Source organism: Marmota monax, unplaced genomic scaffold, assembly GCF_021218885.2.
Source record: "Marmota monax isolate L192 unplaced genomic scaffold, Marmota_monax_Labrador192_F-V1.1 WCK01_AAM20220418_F8-fsc00082, whole genome shotgun sequence".
In the NCBI taxonomy this organism is placed as follows: Eukaryota; Metazoa; Chordata; class Mammalia; order Rodentia; family Sciuridae; genus Marmota; species Marmota monax.
In genome coordinates this window covers 7,215,939-7,239,230 of record NW_026695207.1, presented here as the reverse complement: position 1 = coordinate 7,239,230, position 23,292 = coordinate 7,215,939, and the positions used below count along the sequence as shown (strand labels likewise).

Below are 23,292 nucleotides of genomic sequence, written 5' to 3'. Positions count from 1 at the left end.
CAGGTGCTCATGTCCACACACAGCTGAATGCACACACGTTCATGTTCATGCCCATACAGCTGCATGCACACATGTGCTCACATCCACGTGCTCATGTCCACACAGCTGCACACACATGTGCCCACACACAGCCGCATGCACACGTGCCCATGCCCACACAGCTGCATGCACACATGTTCACTCTCATGCCAACATAGATGTATGTACATGTCCATGCTCACACAGCCGTATGCACACACATGCTCGTGCACACGTGAACACATATACTACACACACACACAATCATGCACACATGCTTGAGGAAAGCCCTCTCACGGAGGAGGAACTCCCAGTTCTGGTGAACAGTTTGTGACATTCTCCTTGTGGAAAGAAGCTTCTCAGACTTTGGAGGTCCCACAGGACACATGCCTTGATGTGTCCACAGCTCCTCATGAAGGCCAGCTGGGTGGTGCTCCCTTCTGTAGAGCAGAGCTGTTCCCTTTGGTGATAATGTCCACCCTTCCCAATCCAGCTGGGCAGACTCCAGACACCAAGAGCTGCAGCTCTCAGAGCCTTCTGCCCACCAACCCCTATGTGGGGAGGGCGAGCCATCCCAAGCAGAGCTCATGCCAAGATAGGCTTCGTCCTCTTCTGGACAGGACTGGGGCTGCTGTGGCCACGGCTCCCCTCTGGGGCCCCCAGGGCCTCCAGACCTGCTGCTGACTCGGACTCGGGGGTTTCTTCTACAAGGCAGGCTTCTTGCATATCTTTCCCACCCCTCAATTTTGGAAAACCCTTTTCTGGTGGGATAAGGAGGTCCACCCAATCCCAGCGGACAGGTACAGGTAGAAGTCCACCTTACATCTCACATCTGCAATGGGCTGAATTGTGCCCCAAATGCACGTTAACTTCCCAACCCCAGTGCCTCAGAGAAGGCCTGGATTTGGAGTTGGGATCTTTAGAGAGGTCATTTGGTTCAATGAGGTCATTAGTGTGGCCCTAGTCCACTCTGACTGGGGTCCTCAGAAGATCAGGACACAGATACACAGAGCAATGACCATGTGGGGACATGGGGGAGACAGTGTCCACACACCAATGGGAGAGGCTACAGGAACTAGCCTGGCCACGTCATCAGCTGGACCTCTGAATCTAGCCTCATGGGCGAGGGCACACCTGGGGACCTAACTTTCCAAGTGCCATGCTGCAGCAGCTGGTGCAGACCAAGCCAGCATTCCACTAGTGAAATACATGACACAGCTGCCCACGCATGCTCTCCTGCTGACTTAGGTGTGGGGTTAGCCCAACTTACCACTACCAGGGCAGGCTGGCTCTATCCCTGCTCCCCAGGGGTGTTGCCACCTCCAGCCAGGGTAGCCTGGTTGGGCTTACCAGGACTGCCTGAGCTGAGAACTCAGCAAAATGACCCTGGGGATTTGGAGGCCAAGTTCTAGGAAGCGTGGCTTCATCTGTCTGGATCTACTGGACGCTCATTCTTGGGAAGCAGATTGGGATGGCCAGTCTGCTGTGCTGAGCGGCCCACACGGCTCAGCATTCTGTGAGAAGAGCCTGAGTTGTCACAGCACAATGCTGGAGACACCCAGAGGTGGCCCTGCAGATCAGACAAACCACCCAGTGGGGTCCTTCCCCAAGACCCTCAAGAGTGGGCAATGAAACAGCTGACTCAGAAGCACTGGAGTGGCTTGTGTGCCTGATAGGTGATGTGAACTCACCCTTTCTTCCAGGAGGTCCCAAGTATTGTCACACAGACTCAGAATTCCTGCCTCACCCCCAAGCCTGTCTGCACAGCGCCCACCCGGCCGGATAGAGTTCAGAGGGTGAGGAATTCAGCCATTGGAAAGGCTTACTTATTTTTATTGAAAAACAATTGTACTGGAAAACCTTGGGAATAAAAGTTGCCGCTTATTCTGTTACTAATAAAACCACACACAAACTCCACACCTGCATTCCACCACGCCAGCTCCAAGGTGGCAGTCCACCTTTCTCACCCACTTCGAGAGGGAGCTGAAGCACAGAGCCAAGGTCACACCACGGGCAATGGCAGAGCTGGGACCTGGCCTATGCTCAGACCTCTGTGCACCATCATTTCAAATGGGAGAGCTGGGCATCAGAGTGGATGGATGTGCAGGAGTGGCCATGATGAAAGGGCTCCAGCAGCCCAGGGACAGGGAGGTCCCACCAGTCCCTTCAGCTGCCTTGTCTGTCCACTTTGGACCAGGCTCCTGGTCACTCCCCAGGCAGACAGAGCTGCCACTGTCTCCAGTAGGTGCTGGCCGGGCTGCCCATGACAGGTGACCTGGACCCCGGGGAATAACTACACTATTCATCTGTCTGTACCAGGTCCTCTCCCCATAAGATGCCAGGCTCTGCTTATGACACTATCCATTTTCCCTCCTATGGCCTAGCACCCCCAAACCAAAACTCTGCTGCTTCTGGAGTCTCCTAGCCATCTCCAGGTTCACGTGTGTGCGAGTCACACCAACCGCCTAGGTCTGGGCATGCTCCTTTCTCTCCCCCTTAAACGCTCAGCACTGCCAAGATCCCTCTCCTCGGTGCCTGATTACCACTGGTGCTTGGGCTCCACCAGAAGCATCCCTCCCCACTTCCCTGAGCATCAGAGGCCCAGGGCACAGGCACTTCACAGGGGTGACCTTGGGAAATGACACCTGGTATTTGAAACTCTGTCATTTATTGTCATCACCCACTGTCAAACTTCCTGAATTTCTGACGCGGGGGCAGCTGGTACTCCAGCAACAGTCTCCACATTCCCTACCCTGGGGAACCGGGTCCACAGCTCCCTGTATTGGACTCGTGGGCCCACACACGTTCTCTGTAGTTTAGAACCAGCCAGTAATTGTGCCAAACTAAGGTTCACTGTATTCATGAGACTCATCTCTGAGACTCACAGCACATGAAGAGCCAGGACACAAAAGGACCTCGTTTCCCAAGAATCCTGCTTCAGCTTTTCAACACTGACAAACGGCAGCTCTCCAAAATGCCAGAGCATAATGCTTCCTTCAGATCCTCTGCAAAGACACCAGGGTACGGTTTTGCTTCTCATCTCCTTTAGCAAAGCATCAACTACCACTTTCTGAAAGCATCGACTTGCTGACATGGGGCATTTCTGCTTTGCCTCAGACCAAGAATGACAGACTTAACTGCTACCCCAAAGGCATTTGCAGTAAACGGATTAAGTGTCCTTTAGCTAGAAGTTGCCCACATGTCTTTCAGCCGGGTCCTTGGGATGGGACTGCTGTCCCCGGGGCTTGTAAGACACAGGCCAGAGCTCCGCCCCAGGAAGCGCCTTCGGACTCCAGGGGTCTTCCACCCTCTAGTCCGTGCGCAAACACTCCACGGCGGAGGAAGGCAATTCGCTTCCCATCTGGGGCTCTGGCTTGACTAGGTGTGGGCTGATACAAAGGGCTGCCGGCCCTAAGGTCAAGAGAGGTCAGAACACGGGCTGTTAAAATTTATTTCCTCTGATAAGGCACGTTCCCGAGGTCGCGTCGGTCGGTCGCCCGCGCAGAGGCCGAGGGCTCCGCTACATCTGCCGCTGCTTGTGCCTGGGGTTGGTCTTGCAGTAGACGAACCAGCGCCCGCGCCGCTTCACCAGGTAGCAGTCCTTGCAGCGCTTCTTGAGCACAGCCTTGGTCTTGAAGCCCGCCGCGGGCTGCGGGAGCGGAGGGAGCGGCACGGCGCCCGCCCGCACGGCGCCCGCCCGCACCGCGCCCGCGAGGCCGGACAGCAGGGACGCGCACGAGGCGGACGCCGCGGCGCAAGGGCTCAGGAGTCGGAGCGAGCCCGCGACGGTCGCCAGCACGCGCCTCGCCAGTAGTGCGGCCATGCCTCGTCCCGGCCTGTGGGAGAAAACCAGTCAGCGCCCGCGCCGCGCCCCCGCCCCACCCGCTGCCCACCCGGGGAAACAGAGGCGCCCGGAACCCCGGACCCTGACCTGGCAAGGAACCGTCCGTCCGCACCACCACCCGCTCTCCCGCTCCTGCGCCTGCGCAGGCGCCTGCTCAGTGGCGCGGGACGCTACCGCCCGGAAGTAAGATGGAGGCGAGTCTCCTGCCCCTCCCCACCCTCCATCAGGCGCAGAGCTAAAGGCACATGCGCACTAGGCTAGCCGGGCGTTGCGCACCGGGCTCCCGCGAACCATTCCGGTCGGCTACTTGTGTGCCTTGGGCGAAAATGCAGAAGTGGGAGTGAAACTGCATATTCACAATGAAAAAGAAATTACAACCACTTAGACATAGGGAAAACTGACAAACCAGTGTCTAAACATATGTGAAAGATAACGTTCTATAAGTGACATCCTGGCAGAAATATGAAGGGGTTCATAGAGGCGAGTGGATATAGACAGTGCCCCTAATTGATCACGAATAAACTGTTTATCTCCAACATTATGAAAAGCCCCAAACACGTAAAATAGTGCAACAAATTTTAGAGTGAACACCTAGATTGTCCAGTTAGCTCTCTGAATATTTGTTTTCAGGTATCTATAAGTGAATTCATCCATCTCACTTTTTACGTATAGCGAAGTGAGTCTTATCAGGCTGGCACTTGTTCTCCGCCAGTTCACAAGGCTAATCAGGCAGCCCACCTTTGTACCTCACCAGGTGAGCACCAGGATCCTGGAGTTTTATTAGCTTTGAGACAATTCTGCCTTTGAGCATGGCATTTGTTGGACCACCTTTTCTTTTTCTGAAGGCTTTTATGCGCATTGTTTCTTATCGACTTTTCTTCCTCTTTATCATTTCCCAATACCTGCCAGCAATATGTAGGCGTTTTTTCTTGGAGTCACCTGGTCCTCAGACTCTGGCTGCAGCTACCAGTGCATCAAACCAGAATCCAGACTGTGGCATGCCCGGATGGATACATGTAAGCTTCTGTTAACTCCTTAGGGAATTAGCACCTCAACCCCACTCCTGTTTTTCCTGTAAATTCAGGGCCCCACCTTAATCTTGTCCCTATGATGTTCGAGCTTGCTCGTTCTACGGGCTGGCCCCTGTGTGACTTTAACCCTTGGAAAAGTCTATGAAAAAGGTTTACGTTAGAGGACGAAGCCTGAGGGGCGAAACAGCCCATACCAGGTTTGGAGGCCAGAGTTTTGTACCCTGTCTTAGGCATTTCTCAAGCCTGTGTTTTTGCATGCTAGATAAAATCGACTGTAGTTTTACTGGTAGCTTTTATTAGGTCTCTGTTGCAGAAACCCACGAACTGGGCTGCCTCCTTACCAGGAACGCTGCATGTTTTGCAAGGGGGATGCACTTCCATTTTCTTCCGCTAAGCACTGATGTCTACCAAAAATGCCGATACTTAAACTTCTCATGATCATCGATGTCATGAGAATACAAGCAGTGCATCTTCAGTTTCCACCCTCCTCTGCCTTTTCCCAAGTAAGAGTTGCTGGGCATTACTAACTGCGGAACACCTGCGTCCTCAAAGAGCTCCGCCTCAACTGAGCGCAGTCCCAGCCCTCCCAGACGGCGAAGCGCACGCGCACCTCTTGGGGTGAAATCTCGGGAGCACAGGCCCCCGCCGAAAGCCAGGCGCATGCGCGGCCCTTGGAGCGACGGCGCGCGGGTCAAGGGTCACAGGCAAGATGGCGGCGGCAGTGACCTTCCGCCAGCTGCTGTGGCTGCCCCGGGTGGCCCGGAGTTTCGGCGTGCGGGTGTCGCCGACAGGGGAGAAGGTCACGCACACCGGCCAGGTAATGGTTGGTCCGCGGCTCGGCGGGGAACGGCATGGTGGGCTCGCGGGAGGCAGCGGGCAGACAGCGTCGGGGGTCGCACAGATACCGACGGACGCTGGTGCACTCTTGTGCTGCCCCGCGCAGCTGACACGCTGTGCACGCTTGTGCTGCCCCGCTCACTGACACGCTCGTGCACACTAGTGTTCGTAAGCGCGCGCACCGACGGGACGGTGGGGGTCTCAGCCCTCCTGGGCCGCTCCTGGGCTACCTTCAGGAGCTGTCCGATGGGCAGCTCTGCCCGCTGTCTAGGGCAGACATCCTTTTGGAAGTCTGTAACCGCCAGTTCTTTTGGTCAAATTTCTTAAGGCTGCTTAGTATTAAATCGAGGGTGTTGCTAACTCGAGGAGTCTGATGTAGCGTAAAGCCCAGAATGGCGCTCCACTACGATGGTGAACCAACAGATGACCCTGTATACTTGTCTTTAGTATTTAGAGGAGGAAATGAAGCCGTTTGCCATATGTGAAAAGAAGGTTGGGGGTCCTTCCCGAGTCAGGCTTGTCTCTTCTCTTCCCTTCCTGCTGGCCAGCTCCCCTAGGCTTTCCACCTGCCTTCAGAATCTTTCTGGCAAACGCTCCTTCTTGCACAGTACACTTCTTGGGCGTTGGGTTCAACCTCAGAGGCCTAAATGCCAGGGAAATGCACTTCCCTGAAACATTGTCATTGATGTTCAGTGACCACTTTCAGAACTGGACTGTGAAATCACAGATGGTCTTTTTCTTTCAGGTTTATGATGATAAAGACTACAGGAAAATTCGGTTTGTAGGTCGCCAGAAAGAGGTGAGTGAAAGATCTAGTTAAGACAGGTAAGCATTCAAAAAGCTTATGTGGGGGGAGCATGCCTAATCCAAAAATCTGGAGTACCCCAAAATCTGAGACATTTTGCTACCAGTGGAGAAATCCCCCTTTGACCTAATTTTTTGACTTTTCAGTTTGTGTATGGGGGGGCAGGCACAGGGATCCGGGGCCATGCACACTACCAGGCAAGCTCTCTACCAGTGAGCTTGGCCTCTAAGAGTAATTTTATAGATCACTTTTGGGTTTTAGAAAAACTGAACAGAGCACAGAGTCCTAAACACCTCTGTCCCTCGCGGTCTCTGCTGTTGCTCACATCTATCTTGTGTTGGCATGGACCTTTGTTATAGTTGGTGAACCGATTTTGGAACTGATGTCTGACTTGTACCCACAGATTACAGAGGGGTCGCTCCTAATGTATGCACTCTCTGGGTTTGACAGATGTGCACTGACGGGGACCCACCATTGCAGGAGCACACAGGGGTTTTCCTGGCCAGCACATCTCTGCGCCTGCCTGTTCATCCTCTATACCCAGCCTCTGGCAACCCCTGATCTCACTATCTCTAGTTTCATTGGTAGTATTTTAACAAATAAGATGAAGCTGGACTTAATCTGAAGACCAAGAGTAACAGAACACTGGGTGTTGAGCTGGCCTTTGCAGGAGAGAATGGGAAGCACCTCCCCATGGGGCTAGTGCATTCTTGAGCTGCCATGGCTGCAGAGTGCCTGTATAGGGCCCCACGGTCCCAGTTTGTGGCAGCTCTTATTGAGAGGAGGCTGCAGATATGCCACAGAATGAGGCACGCCCCGCCCCCACAAGAAAGGGAACAGAAGTAAGGCCTGATGTGGTCCTGGAGTTGGTGGTGCCCTGGGCCCCTGGAAAGGTGGATGCCCGGCTGCAGGTTCTTCTGCTGCCGTTACTGGGTTGTCAGACATGCACTGTTGATAGCAGGTATCCCTCTCCTGCACTGGTGGTACTCTGAGGCCTGCAGTGGGAAGTGGTGTGAAGGGGACATCTGGGACTGGAGGTGGTGGGGACTGGCCAGAGTGCATTGGTGTGTTTGCTTACAAGCTCGGGTGCTGGGTTGTCCTGGCTGGCTGCATTCAGAGCCATGCTCCCACCAGTGAGTTTTCTAACACAGTGAGTCTTGGTTACTCATCTCCTGGGGCGTGGGTACCTGGTGCCTGAGACAGGGATGGGCTGGGAGCAGCTGCCCCCGGAAGCACTGGGAAGAGAGCACCTTGCTGTGCGGCTGCTCTCCTTACAGCTGGAGGGCAGGCTCATTTTCAGTGTTTGAAGGTAAGCAATTAGGCAGAAGCTGCAGAACACCAGGAGACCGGGCCCTTCAGCCAGCCTCCCTCCCCGTGGGATGGGCTCCCTCCTAAGTCTGCACCCAGGCAACCCACATTGGACCTCTGTAGCCAGGTGGAGATGGGTTCTGGGCACTGTTGTGACCTCCATAGCCTGGGGCTGGCTGGGATGTCAGCAGAGACCCTGTGGCCTCACCTGCCCAGCCCCTCGCTGCTTTTCAATGGCACTTTAAGGTGCAAGCCATCACTGATTTTAGGGAGCCTGCAGGTGGTGCTCACAGGTTCTCCATGTGAGGTGAACAGATCCTTCTGAGAAGAGTGTGTGCAGCTTAGGCTGGTGGACAGTCAACTGCAAGCCGTGCTGGAGAGGAAGCTGCCAGTGTGTGGTGTGGAAGCACATCAGGGGCCCAGAGAGGAGCCAGCAAGTGCCGTCAAGGCAGCCGCTGCAGGGAACCCGGGACCCGCCATTCCATGCCTAACTGGACCCACGGGAACTGAAGCCGGGGCCGCAGGCACGTGGGATCTGCACAGCTGTGTTCACGTAGCGCTGTTCACCGTGGAGAAGATGTGGAGGCCATGCAGGCCTCCTTCCACAGGACAGGGGATGGGAACATGGTGCACGCACAGTGGGACGCTGTCCAGACCTAAGAGGGAAGGGACGGGGGTTCTGATGTAGTCGCCTGAACCTTGATGACAGGGTGGGAAGTGTTGGGGGCTTCGTGGTGCTGCAGTGGGTTACAGGGACAGGTGAGCAGGGGTCATGATTGTACAACTTTGTGAAATGCTTACAGCCATCTCAGCACTCAAAGGGCTTTAAGATGCTGGTGTTGATGTGTCTTTTGCCATCTTAGGGAAACAAGATGAAGCCGGGGCCGCAGGCACATGGCTGTGATCCCAGCTGCTCGGGAGGCTGAGGTGTGAGGCCAGCTGGCAACACAGTGTGACATGATAAAGAGAGAAAGAAAATTGGGGAGAAGGTGACCTCAGGCCCCTGTGGAGACTGACTGGGTCCCTTTCAGGGGCTCAGCAGCAGTGCTCACTCCACCCTGTTTGTCACAGACCACTCAGGCAGGAAAGGGATTTCATGCTGATGCTGTACCAGGGTGGAAAATTGTCACTTGTCACCAGGGTGGGGCAGCTCCTGGGCCAGGGCATAGAAGACATGAATAGTGAGTCCTCTTGAGGAATACGAATCACAGGCCTGCCATCTTGGCCAGGGCTGTTTGCCCCCCAGGACCCAGAGAAAATGTTCAAACCGTTAGTCACCGAGGTTTAGATGTGGTGGCTTCTCTGCGAGGCAGCCGCAAGATCAGCCCTGACTCTGTTGTGAGTAATAGAAAATCCCGGTGGTCCGTTTCCAGGACACAGTGTTTAGCTTTAAAGGTAAAATGACCAGGATGGAAGAAAGGCGGCTGAAGGGACGGACCTGCAGGACAGTTACAGCCCCAACAGAGGAGGTGGGAGGAAGGGCCTCCTGATCAACACAGATGGACTGTACAGGCCAAAGGCCCTCAGCCCAGGGGACCTGCCTGCCACAAGAGAACAGGGGGCGGGGGCACCTAACAGTGTATTTCTTTAACTCACCCAGTCGAAGGCAATAAAACCTGGGTGACAAGGGGAGATTGTGTACCACAGTGCTCAGCCAAAGAGGAGCCAAGAGAGAAAACACCACTTGTGCCCAATCTGGGGCTTGGGGTTTGAATTGTGTCTGCATGCCCAGATCAGAGGAAGGGTTGTCATTTCCAGGGTGGCAGTGACCAGCTGTGAGTCTGTCCACAGATGGTCTCACAGGACCCGGCGGTGCCCTGCCGCTCCCGTCCGCTCCCCTTGGAAGAGCAGGGGGGGCCCGAGGCAGCGTGGTGCAGGCTGGCGTGTTGACTGCGTTTTCATCGTACTCCTGCATGGAGCTGAGTTCTGGGGAGCAGCTGATAATAATGAGGTCAGGGTCGCCCTGGGCTGCACAGTAAGTGACAGGAGGGCAGTCTCGTGTGTCAGCAGTAGCCCGGCGTCAGCTGCCCTTCCCGCAGGAGACCTGGGTCTCTGCGTGCTCGGGGCCTGGGGGGTTGTTAGTGTGGCCTCTGACATGTTGTCACTTAGTGTCCCATGTTACTGCACCGCAAGGCTTCACTCCCTTGGTTCTGGCATTGCTCCCTTGGTTCTTACAGGCCCGCCGCAAGGTGCTGGTATCGTGGCCGAGGGGCCTGTAGCGCCACAGTGGAGGCCGGCCGCTGCTGGGCACTGCTGTGGGCTTCGGGCACCGTCATTTCTGGTGACTTCTCTGTTTCCAGAGAGCTCCGAGAGGCTGCACTCGGTGGTAGCCTGTAGCTGACAAGTCTTCCTAGAAACACCAACCCTTCTGGAAGGCCATGTTTCCATGAGCTTTGGTGAAAGGCACTGGGCATTGCCTCTCTGCGGCCAGCCTCTGCCAGCAGTGGTACAAGACTCCTCGGCCCTGGCCAGGTAGTTCTGGACACAGCTGCCTGCCCGTGTCGTGAGCTTCTGGGCTTGTTTTCAGCCCCGCCCCTGTACTGGCGAGGGTCTGTCTGCCTGGTGTAGTCCAGAATGTGCAGGTGGGAGTTGGGGCTGCAGGGGTGGAGGCCAGCATGCCCCTGGACTGCCAGGACCCTGTTGGACTGCAGCTCTCACCCGATTGGAAACAGCAAGGTTGTTTACCCAGCCAGCCTTGCAGAGTGACCTGGGGCAGTCTGTTGACCTTATGTCGGGCTCCATGCTCCTGTGGGCCTAATGGCTTATGGGAAGGGTGGGACGCTGCCTCTTGCAGTGTGTCCCCTGTGGTATGCAGCAGCTGTGGAACCTCTGGCCTCCTAAGCTGGCTTTTGTGGAAGTGCTCTGGAAAAGGGAAAATCTCCTGCTTGCAGCAGGCCTGGTGACTCATGAAGGAACAAGGGTGGATTCAGGGGGGCTTGGGGTGGGCGGAGCACTGTGTGGTGGGCTTCTTACCGCTAAGGCTCTGCTTCTTGCAGTGAGAATGCCTGTCTTCTGGCTGTTCCAGCTGGTGACTGAGGCAGTTAAGTCAGGGATGGACACTCCTGGAGGTCAGCCCCACCTGGGTTTCTGGATTTGCCACCGGGGGCATCAGGAGGTGCTGCTCACCAAGCCAGGATGTTGGATTCCTTTGTAAAAAGCCACTGTGAGGTGGAGCAGTAGAGCAATTCTTTCTTCCCAGGCTCTCGGGTTTCTGCCAGATGGTGCATACTAGTCTGTAGGTATTCTGACCATGGAAATAGACAGGGAAGCGTCCCCCAGTGAGCAAACTCTTGGGGGCAACTGGCGCCCTGATTCCCACGATTGGAATGCCCAGCAGTTTCCCCCTGAGGCTATTAAGATAACTATGCGGGTGCACTACCTGGTTTCCATAGTAACGTCCTTGGGTGTGAGAGGCTCTGTTTGTATTAACCTGGACCTGATCTCAGTTGGCCCTCAGGGTGTAGTCACGGTGAAGAGTAATATGTGGCCTTTTTTGAGTGAATAAGCTGGGCGGGAGGGAGGAGCGGACACTTCCTCTTCTTCACCTCTTTACTCCTCTCCGCTCCCGTCGGTCTGCCCACTTGTACCCCGTGTCTGTCTGCCCTTTCGTGTGTCTCCTCACAGGGGTTCGTTACACTAGTCTGGTAGGCGATGCGGTGGACGAGGAGACCAGGACTCGCCAGCAGACACAGGAGACCCTGAGGAAGGTCTCTGCCGTGGTTCCGAGCCACTGCTGAGGGCTGGTCCCCGAGGCACGGAGTAGATTTGGACAGGCGAGGGCCCTTTTCTTGTGCACATGTTTTGGCTTTGTCCGGGGTGTCTGGCTAAGTTAACGGGTCAGCTTGACGCATGCCCAGTCCCCTCGCAGTAGGCTTTTTCCTGCAGTTGGACAAGTCACTACTAGAATGCGCCTGGAGAAGGGGCATGCCGGAGTCCTGGTGACACGCTGGAAGTCAGAACCTGGGTGTGTGGTGGGACAGTCACAGCCTGATTTGATAAAGGTCTGATGTTCCATGATGAAGAACTTTAAAATACACAGGAAAAGGCACCAGAGTCCTGTGGAAATGGGCAGCAGACCTGGACTTGGCGGAGCTCTCAGCTGCCCTGACGGAGAGCAGCACCACCCAGAGCTGCTCTGAGGTGCCCCCAGAGGCGGGGCTGAGCCTGGCCAGCGTCTGACAGTTCTGTGTGCTGTTCATCCTCAGGCCGTAGGGGCCCACTGCCCGGTGCTCCCTGAGGACACACTTCCTGTTGTGCACACCTGTGTGCGGGGCTGCTCATGCAGTGCCGTTAAGGGAGAAGCACGGAAAGCGCGAAGTCAGCGGCCGCACACAGGGCACGTTGGGCACTGTTATGGAAGGGGGCTCTGGGGAAGGGGACTGCTTTCCAGGAAGTGCTGGTTGGTGGCTGCATGCAGCATTTTGTGATGGAGAAGGAGGCGGCGGCAGGAGCCCCATGTGTGCAGGTCAGGACCTGCTGTGGACGCTCCCCCACCTGGTGAGGCGGAGCAGGCTCCCTGCCAGGCTGGGGAGGACCGGAGGGCCTGGTGCTGCCTGTCCCTTCAGGTTTGTTTGGATGTGTGAAAACGTGTTTGAATCAGCCGGGAGGGGGAGACTCACTGCGGCAGGGCCAGCTCTGCGTTTTGTGAAGCCGTAACTATGCTGGTGGGGATCTGCCTCGGGTGGGGGTGTGCTGGGAGCCATTAGCCAAGTAGGTATGACAATTTCCTTGCCAGCGTACCCCATGTTGCAGTGACATTGAATGTACGTGACCTTGCTCAAGGACCAAGGCAGATTAGGGTGTTCCCGGTTTTAAGATAATCGTGTTTAGGGCGTTCCCAGTTTAGGTTCCAGGTTTAAGGTTTAAGATTATTCCTGCTGGGAATAGGGCGTATCCTGCTGCCTGAGTTCCCCTTGAGTTCTCACGGGATTCAGACAGTATATTTTGGAGATAGAAGCCCAGTGGAGGTGGATTTGGGCAGAGAACGTGGATTTGGGCAGAGAACGTGGATTTGGGCAGAGAACGTGGATTTCCCGAGAACGTGTTTGTAGACGGCTGGTGTGAGTTCGGGAATAAAGAGTTGCTGTTTGAATCTACAAGCTGTGTGGTGGCTCGTGATTGTGTGCCCAGCCAGACTGCGGCATTTGTGCCCAGCCAGACTGTGGCAGGGGTGCAGCCCCTGGACTCTGGTGTTGGGCCCGCAGTTCCTTCAGCTGGGGACTGTGCAGGTTAGCATGGGCTGTCATTGAGCTCCAGTGCTCTCACCGTGCAAAAAGGCGCTTGGGTGGACACTAGCACAGACAGTCCTGTAGATCGGAGTTGGCGCTCTCTCGAGGACTCACTGTTCTGAACCGCATGTCTGTGTGGGTGTCTTTGTGCTTGCGAGAGCGTGTGGGTGTGGATGTACGTGTTGACATTCGTGGGGTCATGCTTGCCACACACCAGCTTCCCTGTCAGGTCTCTCGAGAAAGCCCGGAGGCCTGTGGCCAGCTGTGCTCTTCTGGGTCTGGAGACGGTGGGCACAGGCACTGGAGGGGACAGGAGAGTGAGTGTGGGCACCTGGGGCAGGCTTGGCAGTTGCCGAGCCAAGGGCAGAGTGAGAATTCTTCCTCCTGTTCCAATCCTTGCATTCCATGTGAAGGGTCAATGTGGACGTGTGGCTGTGTTTCACGGAATTGTTCGTCTGTGTGGAAAGACTACGATGGTCATCTTTAGTGAAATGTGCCGGGTCATGGGTTGGGTGGGTGCTGTTGACAAGCTTCTGTGGTATAGATGATCGAGGCTGTGTGCACCTGGCTAAGTTTCCTCTTGTTCCAGGTGAATGAAAACTTCGCCATTGATTTGATAGCAGAGCAGCCTGTGAGCGAGGTGGACCACCGGGTGATCTCCTGTGACGGCGGCGGGGGCGCCCTGGGCCACCCCAAGGTGTACATAAACCTGGTAGGTAGCCTTGCTGCTCGCTGGTGCTCTTTGTGTGGCCTGCTGGTCCCCAGTGGTCACCTGCACACACTCGCCTGCCAGCCTGCACGGCGGGGCCTGTGTGGAGTGGCCTTCTGGAAGCAGCTTCGTGCCTGAGTGCTGGCTTGGTGTCGTCCTGGGGCCTCCACCCTCCCCCCTCTAGCACCAGGCCTGTCTCTGAGCCATCCCCCTGGCTGCTGTCCTAGGCTGCCAGGCAGGGTGCCTCAGCCTAAGGCTCAGGCATGGATGTCCATGCCTTTCCCAAGGCTGGAGGCCCAGGTTGGCGGGCAGGCCCTCTCCTGACGGCCTTCCCTGACTGGCAGACGCTGTGTCCTCCCTGTGTCCACATGTGGTGGTCCCTCTGCATGTGTCTGCTCATGCGGACCACCTTAGTGACCCATTTTAACCTCCTCCCTGAGGGACCTGTCTGCATCCAGCCACACTGAAGGTCGGGATGGCAGCATGAGACCCTCAAAGGGAGGCTTTTCCTATCGGCTAGCAACACACGGGCTCGTGAGGACGAGGAACGGGCCAGCGGAGGAGCTGTGAGGCCCTGGGGCACATCCCCAGTGGTGCAGGTCATGTGCTGGAGGAGAGAAGACTGCAGACCCTGTGACGGGGCAGGTGGGGCTCTTGTTTCACCAGCTGGTGTCCTGGTTGGTGGCCTGTCGCCTTTGGAAGTGGCCTTTACTGGAAGCTGGCATTCATCTTGGGTGCTCGTCAGGGTAAAGGGCAGTGTAGCAGCGCCAGGTGTCAGCAGCCTAGAACAGGATGCTGTCACTTTGTGTCCAGGTGACATCCCTGGAGCCCGGCCCGTGGGCTGAGGTTGGGGCATCCTGGTCCTCGGGCTCAGAGAGCAGGTGGGTCGCAGCCAGCTATAGCTGTTGGGGGCACGGGAGTTCCTCTGGCCGTCCTTTGGGACGGCTGCAGAGGCAGGGCCTGAGGTGGGGCTCCATCCTCTGCCTCCCGCTGCCCCACAGGTCAGGCCAGGGTGAACCAGGATCCAGGGCCTGCTCGTCCCAGCTCAGCCCCGACCTGGGCCTCAGTGACCTTCTGGTTGACATGCATCTCCTGTCCTGTGCTGCTCCTCAGGCTGTGGTTGGAAGTGGAGTGTGCACTATGAGATTTTCCTTTTGAATTTTTTTCAGGACAAAGAAACTAAAACCGGGACATGTGGCTACTGTGGCCTACGGTTCCAACAGCATCGTCATTAGCATCGGCAGCCTGTCGCCCAGCACCGCGGGGTGCCTCAACCTCAGGAGCACAGTGTAGGCGCCGCTCCCTGTGCAGGGGCCCTGCTGAATAAAGACACCTCCCGCGAGCTCTGCGGTCTCTTCTTTCCTAGGACGAACTTCCAAGGTGGTGGGGAGGAGCCCACAGACAACAGGCACACCAGGGTCCCCAAGACTGTAGAGGAAAGAGGCGAGGCGGGTTCTGGGTGAAAGATATCAAGCTAGAAATCAAGAAATCTAGGGTCTAGAGAGAAGAGAGCAGGCAGCCCTCGCTGGTGAGCTTCCAGAGGGCAGCGGGGCGCTGGGAGAGCCGGGCCAGCCCTTGGTGGTCAGGGACCTTGATCACCCGAGCTCCTTCTGTCCTGAGACGTGCCTGTGTGAGTGCAGGGAGTTAGCCACCATGCCTGACCTTGGGAACACCGGGCAGGAGGGCTGGCCTGGGGCTGTGCTCCGTCCTTCTTGGGGTGGGGGGCACTCGAGGGTGGGGATTGCTGCAGCGGGTGGGCACCAGCCAGGTTTGTGAGTGAGGCCTCCGTGTGTAGAGGCCATGTGCACAAGGGACAGCAGGTCATTGAGGGTCGGTGCCAGCGTTGGCAAGTCTCAGGTAGGCGGGGAGGGTAAGGAGAAGTCCTGGGTCCCAGGAGCTGTCCTCTGGAGTGGGGTGAGACTGACGAGTCAGGGAAACACCTGCCTCCTGGGCTTCAGGTCACAGTGGGAACGTGACATCTGTGCTCTGCAGGGTCCAGCGAGGAGGAAGCCCACGCCAGGGAGTGTGACACGGGACTGGGAGGGGAGGAGCACTAGAACCTGTCAGCCCTGTGGCCCTGCTGGCTCTGAGTTGCTTAACCCAACGGCCGTGTTTACCGAGGGTCTCTTGGTCATGTCGGCATTCTGCTCTTTAGCTCGACTTAGGTCAGTGTGTTGGAGCCGCTGGTGTCCCTTCCCTGGACGGGCGTGGCCCTGGAGAGCTGCAGGGCTCTGTGCTGGGTTTTAGTCTCTGAAACCCAGACTCTGAACAGCATTGCTCCAGGAGAGGCCCCAGGGACTCTCCGACCAGCGTGTCCTTGCTGAAGGTCGCGTGGCGTGTGGGTCACACTCTGGGGCATCTGCGCAGGGTGAGCGTGCTGCTGGTTCCCTGAGGAGATGGTCATTGGGTCTTGGTAGTTGGGTGGTGCTGCATGGAGGCGGGGTAAGCCAGAGTGTCCCTGGGTGTGGAGGCTGGACTCCAGGGCGTCTTGGCGGCCTTAGATCCTTTCCCCTCACGGCTGTTGGACGTTGATTCTTGAGCCACTTCCATAGGTTGGATTTCTTTCTAGAAAATGAGCCTGTTGCTGGCCTGTCTGCTCTGTGTGGCCAGCCGCTTCTCCCTCTCCCGGTGGCCCTGCTGCCTGTTGGCCTCTGGCCACTCCCACCAGAGGTCTGTCAATGGCATTTGTGTTTACAGTGGCCCTTGGCTTGTCGGTCCTTGCTGGTGTCTGTCTGGATTCTTGCGTCTGTTTCTGCTCATTTTCCGTTTCCTCTTCCTTGCTGTTTATTGTGCTGTTCTTTCTCACCCCGAGGTGGAGGATCTGGTTTGTTCCTTTGCCTGTGGACTGAAGGCTACACCTTTCCCTCCGTCCCAGTGTTAGCTGCATCCCTCTGGACGGCGTGTTTGTGCTTCCGTCAGTCCTGCGCATCACAGAAGGGGGTCTACAGGAGGGGACGTGTCTTTGCGGTTCTGCTTACCTCCATGTGGGTTTGTGCTGTAGTCTGAGTGTGCTCCTCTACTTCGTCTGGGAAGCTGGTTGACTTGCTCTGTGATCCTCCCGAGGCTCATTGCTCAGGTCTTGCCTTGGGTGGTGTTTTCCTGCACTGTGTGGCCCCGGGGGCACCCTCCTGGTTCTTGCTGTTTTCTCTTTAAAAAAGAACTAGCATTTGCAACTCTGCTGTGTCCTGAAAGTCAAAGTGGTTGTGTCTTTCCACGGAACTGACCTTTCAGATGTGAGGTTTTCCATAATAAAACTCCCTGCCTTCCAGTGTGCTGTGCCGCCTTCCATCTGCACATCGACTCCATTTGGTGAGCCTTCGCATGCTCTGGGTTCCGGTTCTTCTACCATTGGCGTTAACGGAGCCTGGTGTTTTAATTGTGTGTCCCAGGAGCAGAGATAGGTGGCGCTTCGCCAGTCAGTTTCGCTCTTTGTCTCTTAGTTCATATCTACATTCCTGACCTTGTCCTGGGCTGGTTTCTCCTTTGCTTAGAAGAATCATTTTATTTTCTCTTTTCCCTACTGAATTTTTCTTTAAGACAAAAAGTCACATGCAAACGGGGGAAAAATTGGGAATTCGTGTAGCAGGTCAATGTGGAGATGAGGCTGCCATCTGTGAGGGGAACGAGACAGGCACTGCCCTGTGGAGGAAGCAAAGCAGAGGCCAGTGAGCGGGTTCGCCCTGAGCTGCTGTCAGGCCTGTAGGCAGAGAGCTGTGGTGTCGGGGCTGTAGGTAGAGAGCTGTGGTGTCTGGGCTGTAGGTAGAGAGCTGTGGTGTCTGGGCTGTAGGCAGAGAGCTGTGGTGTCGGGGCTGTAGGTAGAGAGCTGTGGTGTCTGGGCTGTAGGTAGAGAGCTGTGGTGTCTGGGCTGTAGGTAGAGAGCTGTGGTGTCGGGGCTGTAGGCAGAGAGCTGTGCTGTCGGGGTTGTAGGCAGAGAGCTGTGGTGTGGTGTCTGGGCTGTAGGTAGAGAGCTGTGGTGTGGTGTCTGGGCTGTAGGCAGAGAGCTGTGGTGTCGGGGCTGTAGGCAGAGAGCTGTGGTGTCGGGGCTGTAGGCAGAGAGCTGTTGTGTGGTGTCTGGGCTGTAGGCAGAGAGCTGTGGTGTCAGGGCTGTAGGCAGAGAGCTGTGGTGTCGGGGCTGTAGGCAGAGAGCTGTGGTGTGGTGTCAGGGCTGTAGGCAGAGAGCTGTGGTGTCAGGGCTGTAGGCAGAGAGCTGTGGTGTCTGGGCTGTAGGCAGAGAGCTGTGGTGTCGGGGCTGTAGGCAGAGAGCTGTGGTGTCTGGGCTGTAGGCAGAGACCTACTTGGAAGTTGTATTGATTTCCTCAGGCTGACCCAACAACTCATCAGAACCCGGGATGCTTAAAACAGTTTGACCCTCTTCCCAAAGGGTAAAGGTCAGAAGTCTGAGGACATGGTACTCTGGGGCCACCTCCTCTGCAAGCTCCAAGGAAGTCTATCAAAGGTCACTCTCTTCCTGGTGTCCCCTAGCATCCCCTGGTTTGTAGCCGCATTGCTCTGACCTCACATGGGCTCTTTAAAGACACCAGCCCTTGGATCAGGGCCCACTGTCACCTTGCAAAACCCAATTTCCAAATAAGGTCATCTTTGGAGATTCTGAGGGGACAGGAGTGGGCAGCAGGGTGCTCGTCTGTTTAGATGTATTAATCCTCCTCTCCGCACCTCCAATTTAACACTAGAGCAGGCTGAACACAGCCAGGCCCGGGAGTCCGCAGCCTCAGATCAGGTGCCCTCTGCTTTCTCCACAGGTCGTGGGAGTGCAGGTGGTCTCCGAGGTGGGGCAAGGCCTCTTAGAATCATGGGAGGTGGGTGGAGCTGAGGTGGGGCAGGGCCTCTGTTAGAACCAGTCATGGGAGGTGAGGGTGGGATTGGTCTGCCTGAAAACCTGGGGAGCCTAGGATGGGCCACCCTACAAGGCCTCTAAGGAAGTGTGGACAGAGAGCTGCAGGCTTAGAAGGTGGAAACTAAAAGGATGTAGAGATTTTCTTTCTCCTTATGAAAATATTCTCTAAATACATAAACTTAATTTGGGTGAGAAGGTAAAAAGACACCCGAGTGGCCCTCACTCTCAGGGCAGTGCCTGCCCATGAGCACCACGGGTGAGGGCCTGCTGAGCAGTGTGTGCTGGGTGACCATCTACTGACAAGCGGGGACCCCACTGTTTCCCCAGTTTCCAGGGGAGACAGAGACGTGCTCATCCAGGTGTGTGGGTGTGTCGTCGGCTCCAGTTCTGATGTGGGGCCTGCTCCCATCTGCAGACCGCAAGGGCCGACTTCCCTTTCTGGGCACTGACGTGGCCACTCACTCTGATGAGGTGTATTCAATCCTGTCGAGAGCAGCCAGTTGTGCGGGAGGTCCATGTGCCCCACTCATGGAGAGACCATGGCCCCCGAGTGCCCCCACAGTCAGTTCTCAGCAGAGCCCAGGGAAGAGAAGGCGGCATCCATTTCTGATGGAAATCCCTAGACATTCCACCCAGGCTGCCTGCTGGCCTTCACTGGGGAGCACAGGTGTGGGCGGGTGAGGGTGCTGCACATGGCCCCATTCAGCCAGGTCGCTGGACTCTGCACGACAGACAGCAGCATTCAGCAGCTGACCACGTGGGGAGGGCGATGGCAGATACGGTGGAGGTGCTTCAGGGCACAGCAGGGCAGGGGAGCAGTGCTACAAGGGATCATGACATGGTCAGAGGTTCCGTCTCCTGGCTGCCCAGGTGACACTCCACTCCCTGGGCGAGAGGAGGGCTCACACATACGTGGGAAGAGTGCCCTCTATGGGCCTGCGTTGGTGCTATGGAGTTGGGGTCCCTGTGCCAGTGAAATGGCAGGATTCTAGAATGGCAGAGAGGATTAAGTGGTCAGAGACACCAGAGTGGGCCGCTGTTCTGCAGCCATCTGAGCTCAGAGCTGAGACTGGTGTTTCTGAGGATGTGCTGGTGACAGCCACCTGGAAGGCTGCCTGGCTTGTGCAAAACAGCCCTCAGTTTCCAGGTGCCAGAGGTTGGCAGACCTGGGGCTGTGAGGAAGGGGGACAGGGAGTCGGGTACATGGAAGGGCTCCAAGGAGCCACCACAGAGCTCGGTGGAAATACCCTGATCCTCTCCCGAGAGACCTGGCCCTCCACAGAGCTCCCTGCACTCTGCTGGACTTGGTGTTAGGTCTGGGCTGACCCGGGGGACCCACAGTGCCCTCGTGGTGCTCCTTGTCTCTGGTAACACTGTGCTTTGAGTCCACTGGGCAGGGCACTGTGACAGCCGCTCTGGCTGTTTGTGGTTGACGTCAGCCTGATCTACCCTGGCCCACAGCTTGCCACCTTACTCTGGAGGTAGCAGGTGGCTTCCTGGACCTCTCCCTGATCTCTCCTTTTAATGCTGTGTTTAGACCATTTCCATCATTCGTAATTAGTGATGTTAGGGCTCATATCTGCCTTTGCGTTTTGTTCTGTTTTTATTTATCTTTGGTTATTTATTTTTGGTACCTGGGATTGAACTCTGGGGCACTCGAGCGCTGAGCCCATCCCCCACCCTATTTTGCATTTTTCAATTTAGAGACGGGGTCTCACCAAGTTGCCTAGTGCCTCGCTGTTGCTGAGGCTGGCTGGTGTGGGCAGGTTCAACCTCAGCCAGGGACAGGCTCCAGCTTCTTTAGGGGTCTTGCTGCCTCCTGTTCCTCCCAATGGCTGGGGCGGGGACAAGCGCTTCCAGAAGCAGTGTGCACAGGGAGTGGGAGGAAGGGCAGCGTCTGGCCCAGAGCCCTGCCTGACCCCGTTCAACAGGACGGTTGGTCAGGGGCGCTGGGACTGTGTGTGCGGCTGAGCTGCCAGGAGAGGGCCATAACTACCCCAGGAGTGGTTTCAAGTGCGGATGTAGAGACAGTAGGAGAGGAAGACCAAGGAGACAGCCCCTGAGCAGGCAGGAGAGGGCTGGCTCCCTACAGAGGGACCCTGTTGCGCTCCACGGCCACTCCAGGGGAACTGGGCTGCACGAAATAACCACACAGAGACAGAGATGCCTTTTTCTTTGGGTCCTGTGACAGCTCCTCTGACCTTAGGGGTCCATGAAAAGAGAGAGAGAGAGAGAGGGAAAATGTGCTGCACCATTTTATTGGGGAAAAGCCATTCAGATGAGGCAAGGGGTCAGTTTTCAGGAGTTGAGGTGTCAGGGGGCTGAGTCTAGCTTCCTGATGTCCACTGTCAGCAGGCTGACTGACATCTAGGAAGGCCACACCCAAGGGCAGAGCAAGAGAAGGGGACACACAAAGGGCGTTTCCATGGAACATTCTATCCCAAACAGGGCGAGGGGGTGGGATTATGAAAGAATAAGTACGTGTAGCCCACCCCAGGGTGTGCCTACTCAGAAGACTGGCCTTGCTGTCCGAGCAGGGGAAAGACCGAGTCACGAGTCATGGCCCTACCCCTCCAGCCTGCAGTGATCTTTCAGATCCCCGGTGCATCCGGACTGGAAGGCGTGGTCACTCGGTGTGGCTCCCACAGGACCCCGCAGCAGCACCGGGGTCTTGGGGCCGAGTCCGCTGGAGGGCTGGGGCTGGGCTTCTGAGGCTTCTTGGCCTGGCCCGAGGGCCGTGGCATGGGTGCAGAGTGACAGGTGGGCAGGCCAGGGCTGGGCAGGTGGACCTCCTCGCCCTGAACCCTGTCCCTCTTCATGTCCTCATGTTCTAACTCAGAAGTGAGGAAGGCCCCTGGTGGCACCACTGTGGCCTGCAGCCCAGGCCTCCGCATCAGATGCCCGAGTGAAGCTGGAGCATGGGGTAATGGCTCTGTGGTAAAACGCTTCAGGAGACCCGCACCCTCGGCTCAGGTGGTTTCTGGAGAGAGTGAGGAAGGGTCCCGTGCAGTGTGCAGAGTGGTGGCTGCTTAGCCCCTGGGGGGAGGCCCCAGCCCAGGAGGTCTCACCTGCCAGGTGGGAGCTCATGAAAACAGGTGAGCTGCTGTTCCACGGGGGCACGTGGAAGGCTATGGGTTCCCCCTGCTCAGTCCCAGCACCCACCCCTTCCACTGCCAGCCGGAATATTCTGGCAAGTGTTGGTGGGCTCTGGTGAAAAGCAGGGGGACAGGAATACAGACTGATGCTTCTCCCAAAGGGTGGACATGGGGTCCCCTGTTGCCTGGCTGCCCGCTGCTCCGGGGCTTAGGCCGGGGCCCCTTGAAGGGGGCACTGCTCAGGGAACAGTTGTCATGGCCCCTCGTGGGCAGGGACCCTGGCCTGGTGAGCCCCGCCTGCCCACCAGAGGGCAGTAATGCACAGCCTGCGTCTGGCCCCAGCAGCAGGGGCCACGTGGGCACCAGAGCGCCACGACCTGCCAACCCCTGATCGCTTTGTGCAGAGGCCCAGGGGCACCCAGGGTTGTCTGAGCAGACACCTGAGGTCCATGGCATCAGGGCTGTGCCCCCAAAGCAGGTGCAGTGTCCTGGGGAGCCTCCTCTGTGTGGGCTTTGCCGTGACAGCCCCCAGATAGGGAGGGCCCTGGGCAGTATTTGCAGAGTCAGCGTTTGCACCTCTGGGTGGTGTCCCAGCCAAGGGCCGCAGTGAACCTCGACTCCCCGGTGGCAGCCTTACCTGCAGCGGAGGCGGATGCCAAGGACCCCTGGTGGTGTGCATCCCAGCCTCCTGGCACCCCCATACCTGGGGGTGACTTCGCCTGGCTTAGAAGGGCTGAGAAAGGGAGGCTCCTCGTCATGTCATGGGGGTGGCCTCCACCTGCCCCCAGGGGGCGGCTGGTCTCTGGAGAGTCATCAGCTTCCCATAGAGGAGCCACTGGAGCCCCCGGACACCTGCATCTGTTCCACAGGAAGCACACTGTCCAGGATCCAGGAAGCGGCAACTCCCGTGGGCAACTCTCCTGGCAGCCTGTGGTCACACCACACTGCACCCTGGAAGGCGCTGGCCGAGCTGCCTATACCTGGAAACCGCACTCATGTCCATTTCCTGTGTGTGGACACTAACAGCATGCTGGGGCTCACACGTTGCTCACAGCCTAGGAGCCCACGAAGACCCCTCTGCTGGGTGTACAGGATCCCAGTGGACAGGAAGTCAGCCCACCACACCTGGATGCCACTCCCTTCCTCTACCCCTTCTTTGGGTTTGCCTCAGGGCCCTTCTGGGGGTGGAAACTTGTGTTGCTGATGGTGGTGGGCCACTCCCTCCTGTCCCAGGTTCCCCCATGGCAGGTGGGCCCCCCCCCCAGGGGCTGAGTGGTGCTCCCCACTGGTTCCCTCTGGTATGTGGGGTCCCCTGGGGCTGATTGGTGCTCCCCCACTGGTTCCCCTCTGGTAGGTGGGGTCCCCTGGGGCTGATTGGTGCTCTCCCACTGGTTCCCATCTGGCAGGTGGGGCCCCCTGGGGCTGAGTGGTGCTCCCCCACTGGTTCCCCTCTGGTAGGTGGGGCCCCCTGGGGCTGAGTGGTGCTCCCCCACTGGTTCCCCTCTGATAGGTGGGGGACATCTGGGGCTGAGTGGTGCTCCCCCACTGGTTCCCCTCTGGTA

The 23,292-nt window shown here is 57.1% G+C and overlaps 2 protein-coding genes across 4 annotated transcripts; one reads left to right on the top strand and one right to left on the bottom strand.

Annotated features, from left to right (window-relative positions):
- Window positions 1-1,835: 1,835 nt before the first annotated feature.
- On the bottom strand, window positions 1,836-5,428 carry Mrpl36 (mitochondrial ribosomal protein L36). 2 transcript variants are annotated; one of them, XM_046430375.2, is made up of 2 exons: window positions 5,235-5,428; window positions 1,836-3,854 (listed from the first exon to the last, which is right to left on the bottom strand). In XM_046430375.2, the coding sequence occupies exons 1-2, from the start codon at window positions 5,342-5,344 to the stop codon at window positions 3,539-3,541; spliced, it is 426 nt and encodes a 141-aa protein (XP_046286331.1). In that variant the 5' UTR covers window positions 5,345-5,428; the 3' UTR covers window positions 1,836-3,538. The 2 variants fall into 2 exon arrangements, with proteins under 2 accessions (XP_046286331.1, XP_046286334.1); XM_046430378.2 differs by lacking the exon at window positions 5,235-5,428 and adding an exon at window positions 3,950-4,067.
- Window positions 5,429-5,554: 126 nt separating this feature from the next.
- Ndufs6 (NADH:ubiquinone oxidoreductase subunit S6) lies at window positions 5,555-15,122 on the top strand. Of its 2 annotated transcripts, none has more exons than XM_058574509.1 (4): window positions 5,555-5,710; window positions 6,476-6,529; window positions 13,661-13,783; window positions 14,221-14,923. In XM_058574509.1, the coding sequence occupies exons 1-4, from the start codon at window positions 5,603-5,605 to the stop codon at window positions 14,245-14,247; spliced, it is 312 nt and encodes a 103-aa protein (XP_058430492.1). In that variant the 5' UTR covers window positions 5,555-5,602; the 3' UTR covers window positions 14,248-14,923. The 2 variants fall into 2 exon arrangements, with proteins under 2 accessions (XP_058430492.1, XP_046286335.1); XM_046430379.2 differs by lacking the exon at window positions 14,221-14,923 and adding an exon at window positions 14,950-15,122 and having other exon boundaries at window positions 5,556-5,710.
- Window positions 15,123-23,292: the final 8,170 nt, after the last annotated feature.

Coding starts and splice junctions, on each gene's coding strand:
- Mrpl36 (XM_046430375.2), bottom strand. CDS start 5,344: ATGACATCGATGATCATGAGAAGTTTAAGTATCGGCATTTTTGGTAGA. Junction 3,855..5,234: donor CAAAACATGCAGCGTTCCTG/GTAAGGAGGCAG, acceptor TTTCTCCCACAG/GCCGGGACGAGGCATGGCCG.
- Ndufs6 (XM_046430379.2), top strand. CDS start 5,603: ATGGCGGCGGCAGTGACCTTCCGCCAGCTGCTGTGGCTGCCCCGGGTG. Junction 6,530..13,660: donor TTGTAGGTCGCCAGAAAGAG/GTGAGTGAAAGA, acceptor CTCTTGTTCCAG/GTGAATGAAAACTTCGCCAT. Junction 13,784..14,949: donor CCAAGGTGTACATAAACCTG/GTAGGTAGCCTT, acceptor AATTTTTTTCAG/GACAAAGAAACTAAAACCGG.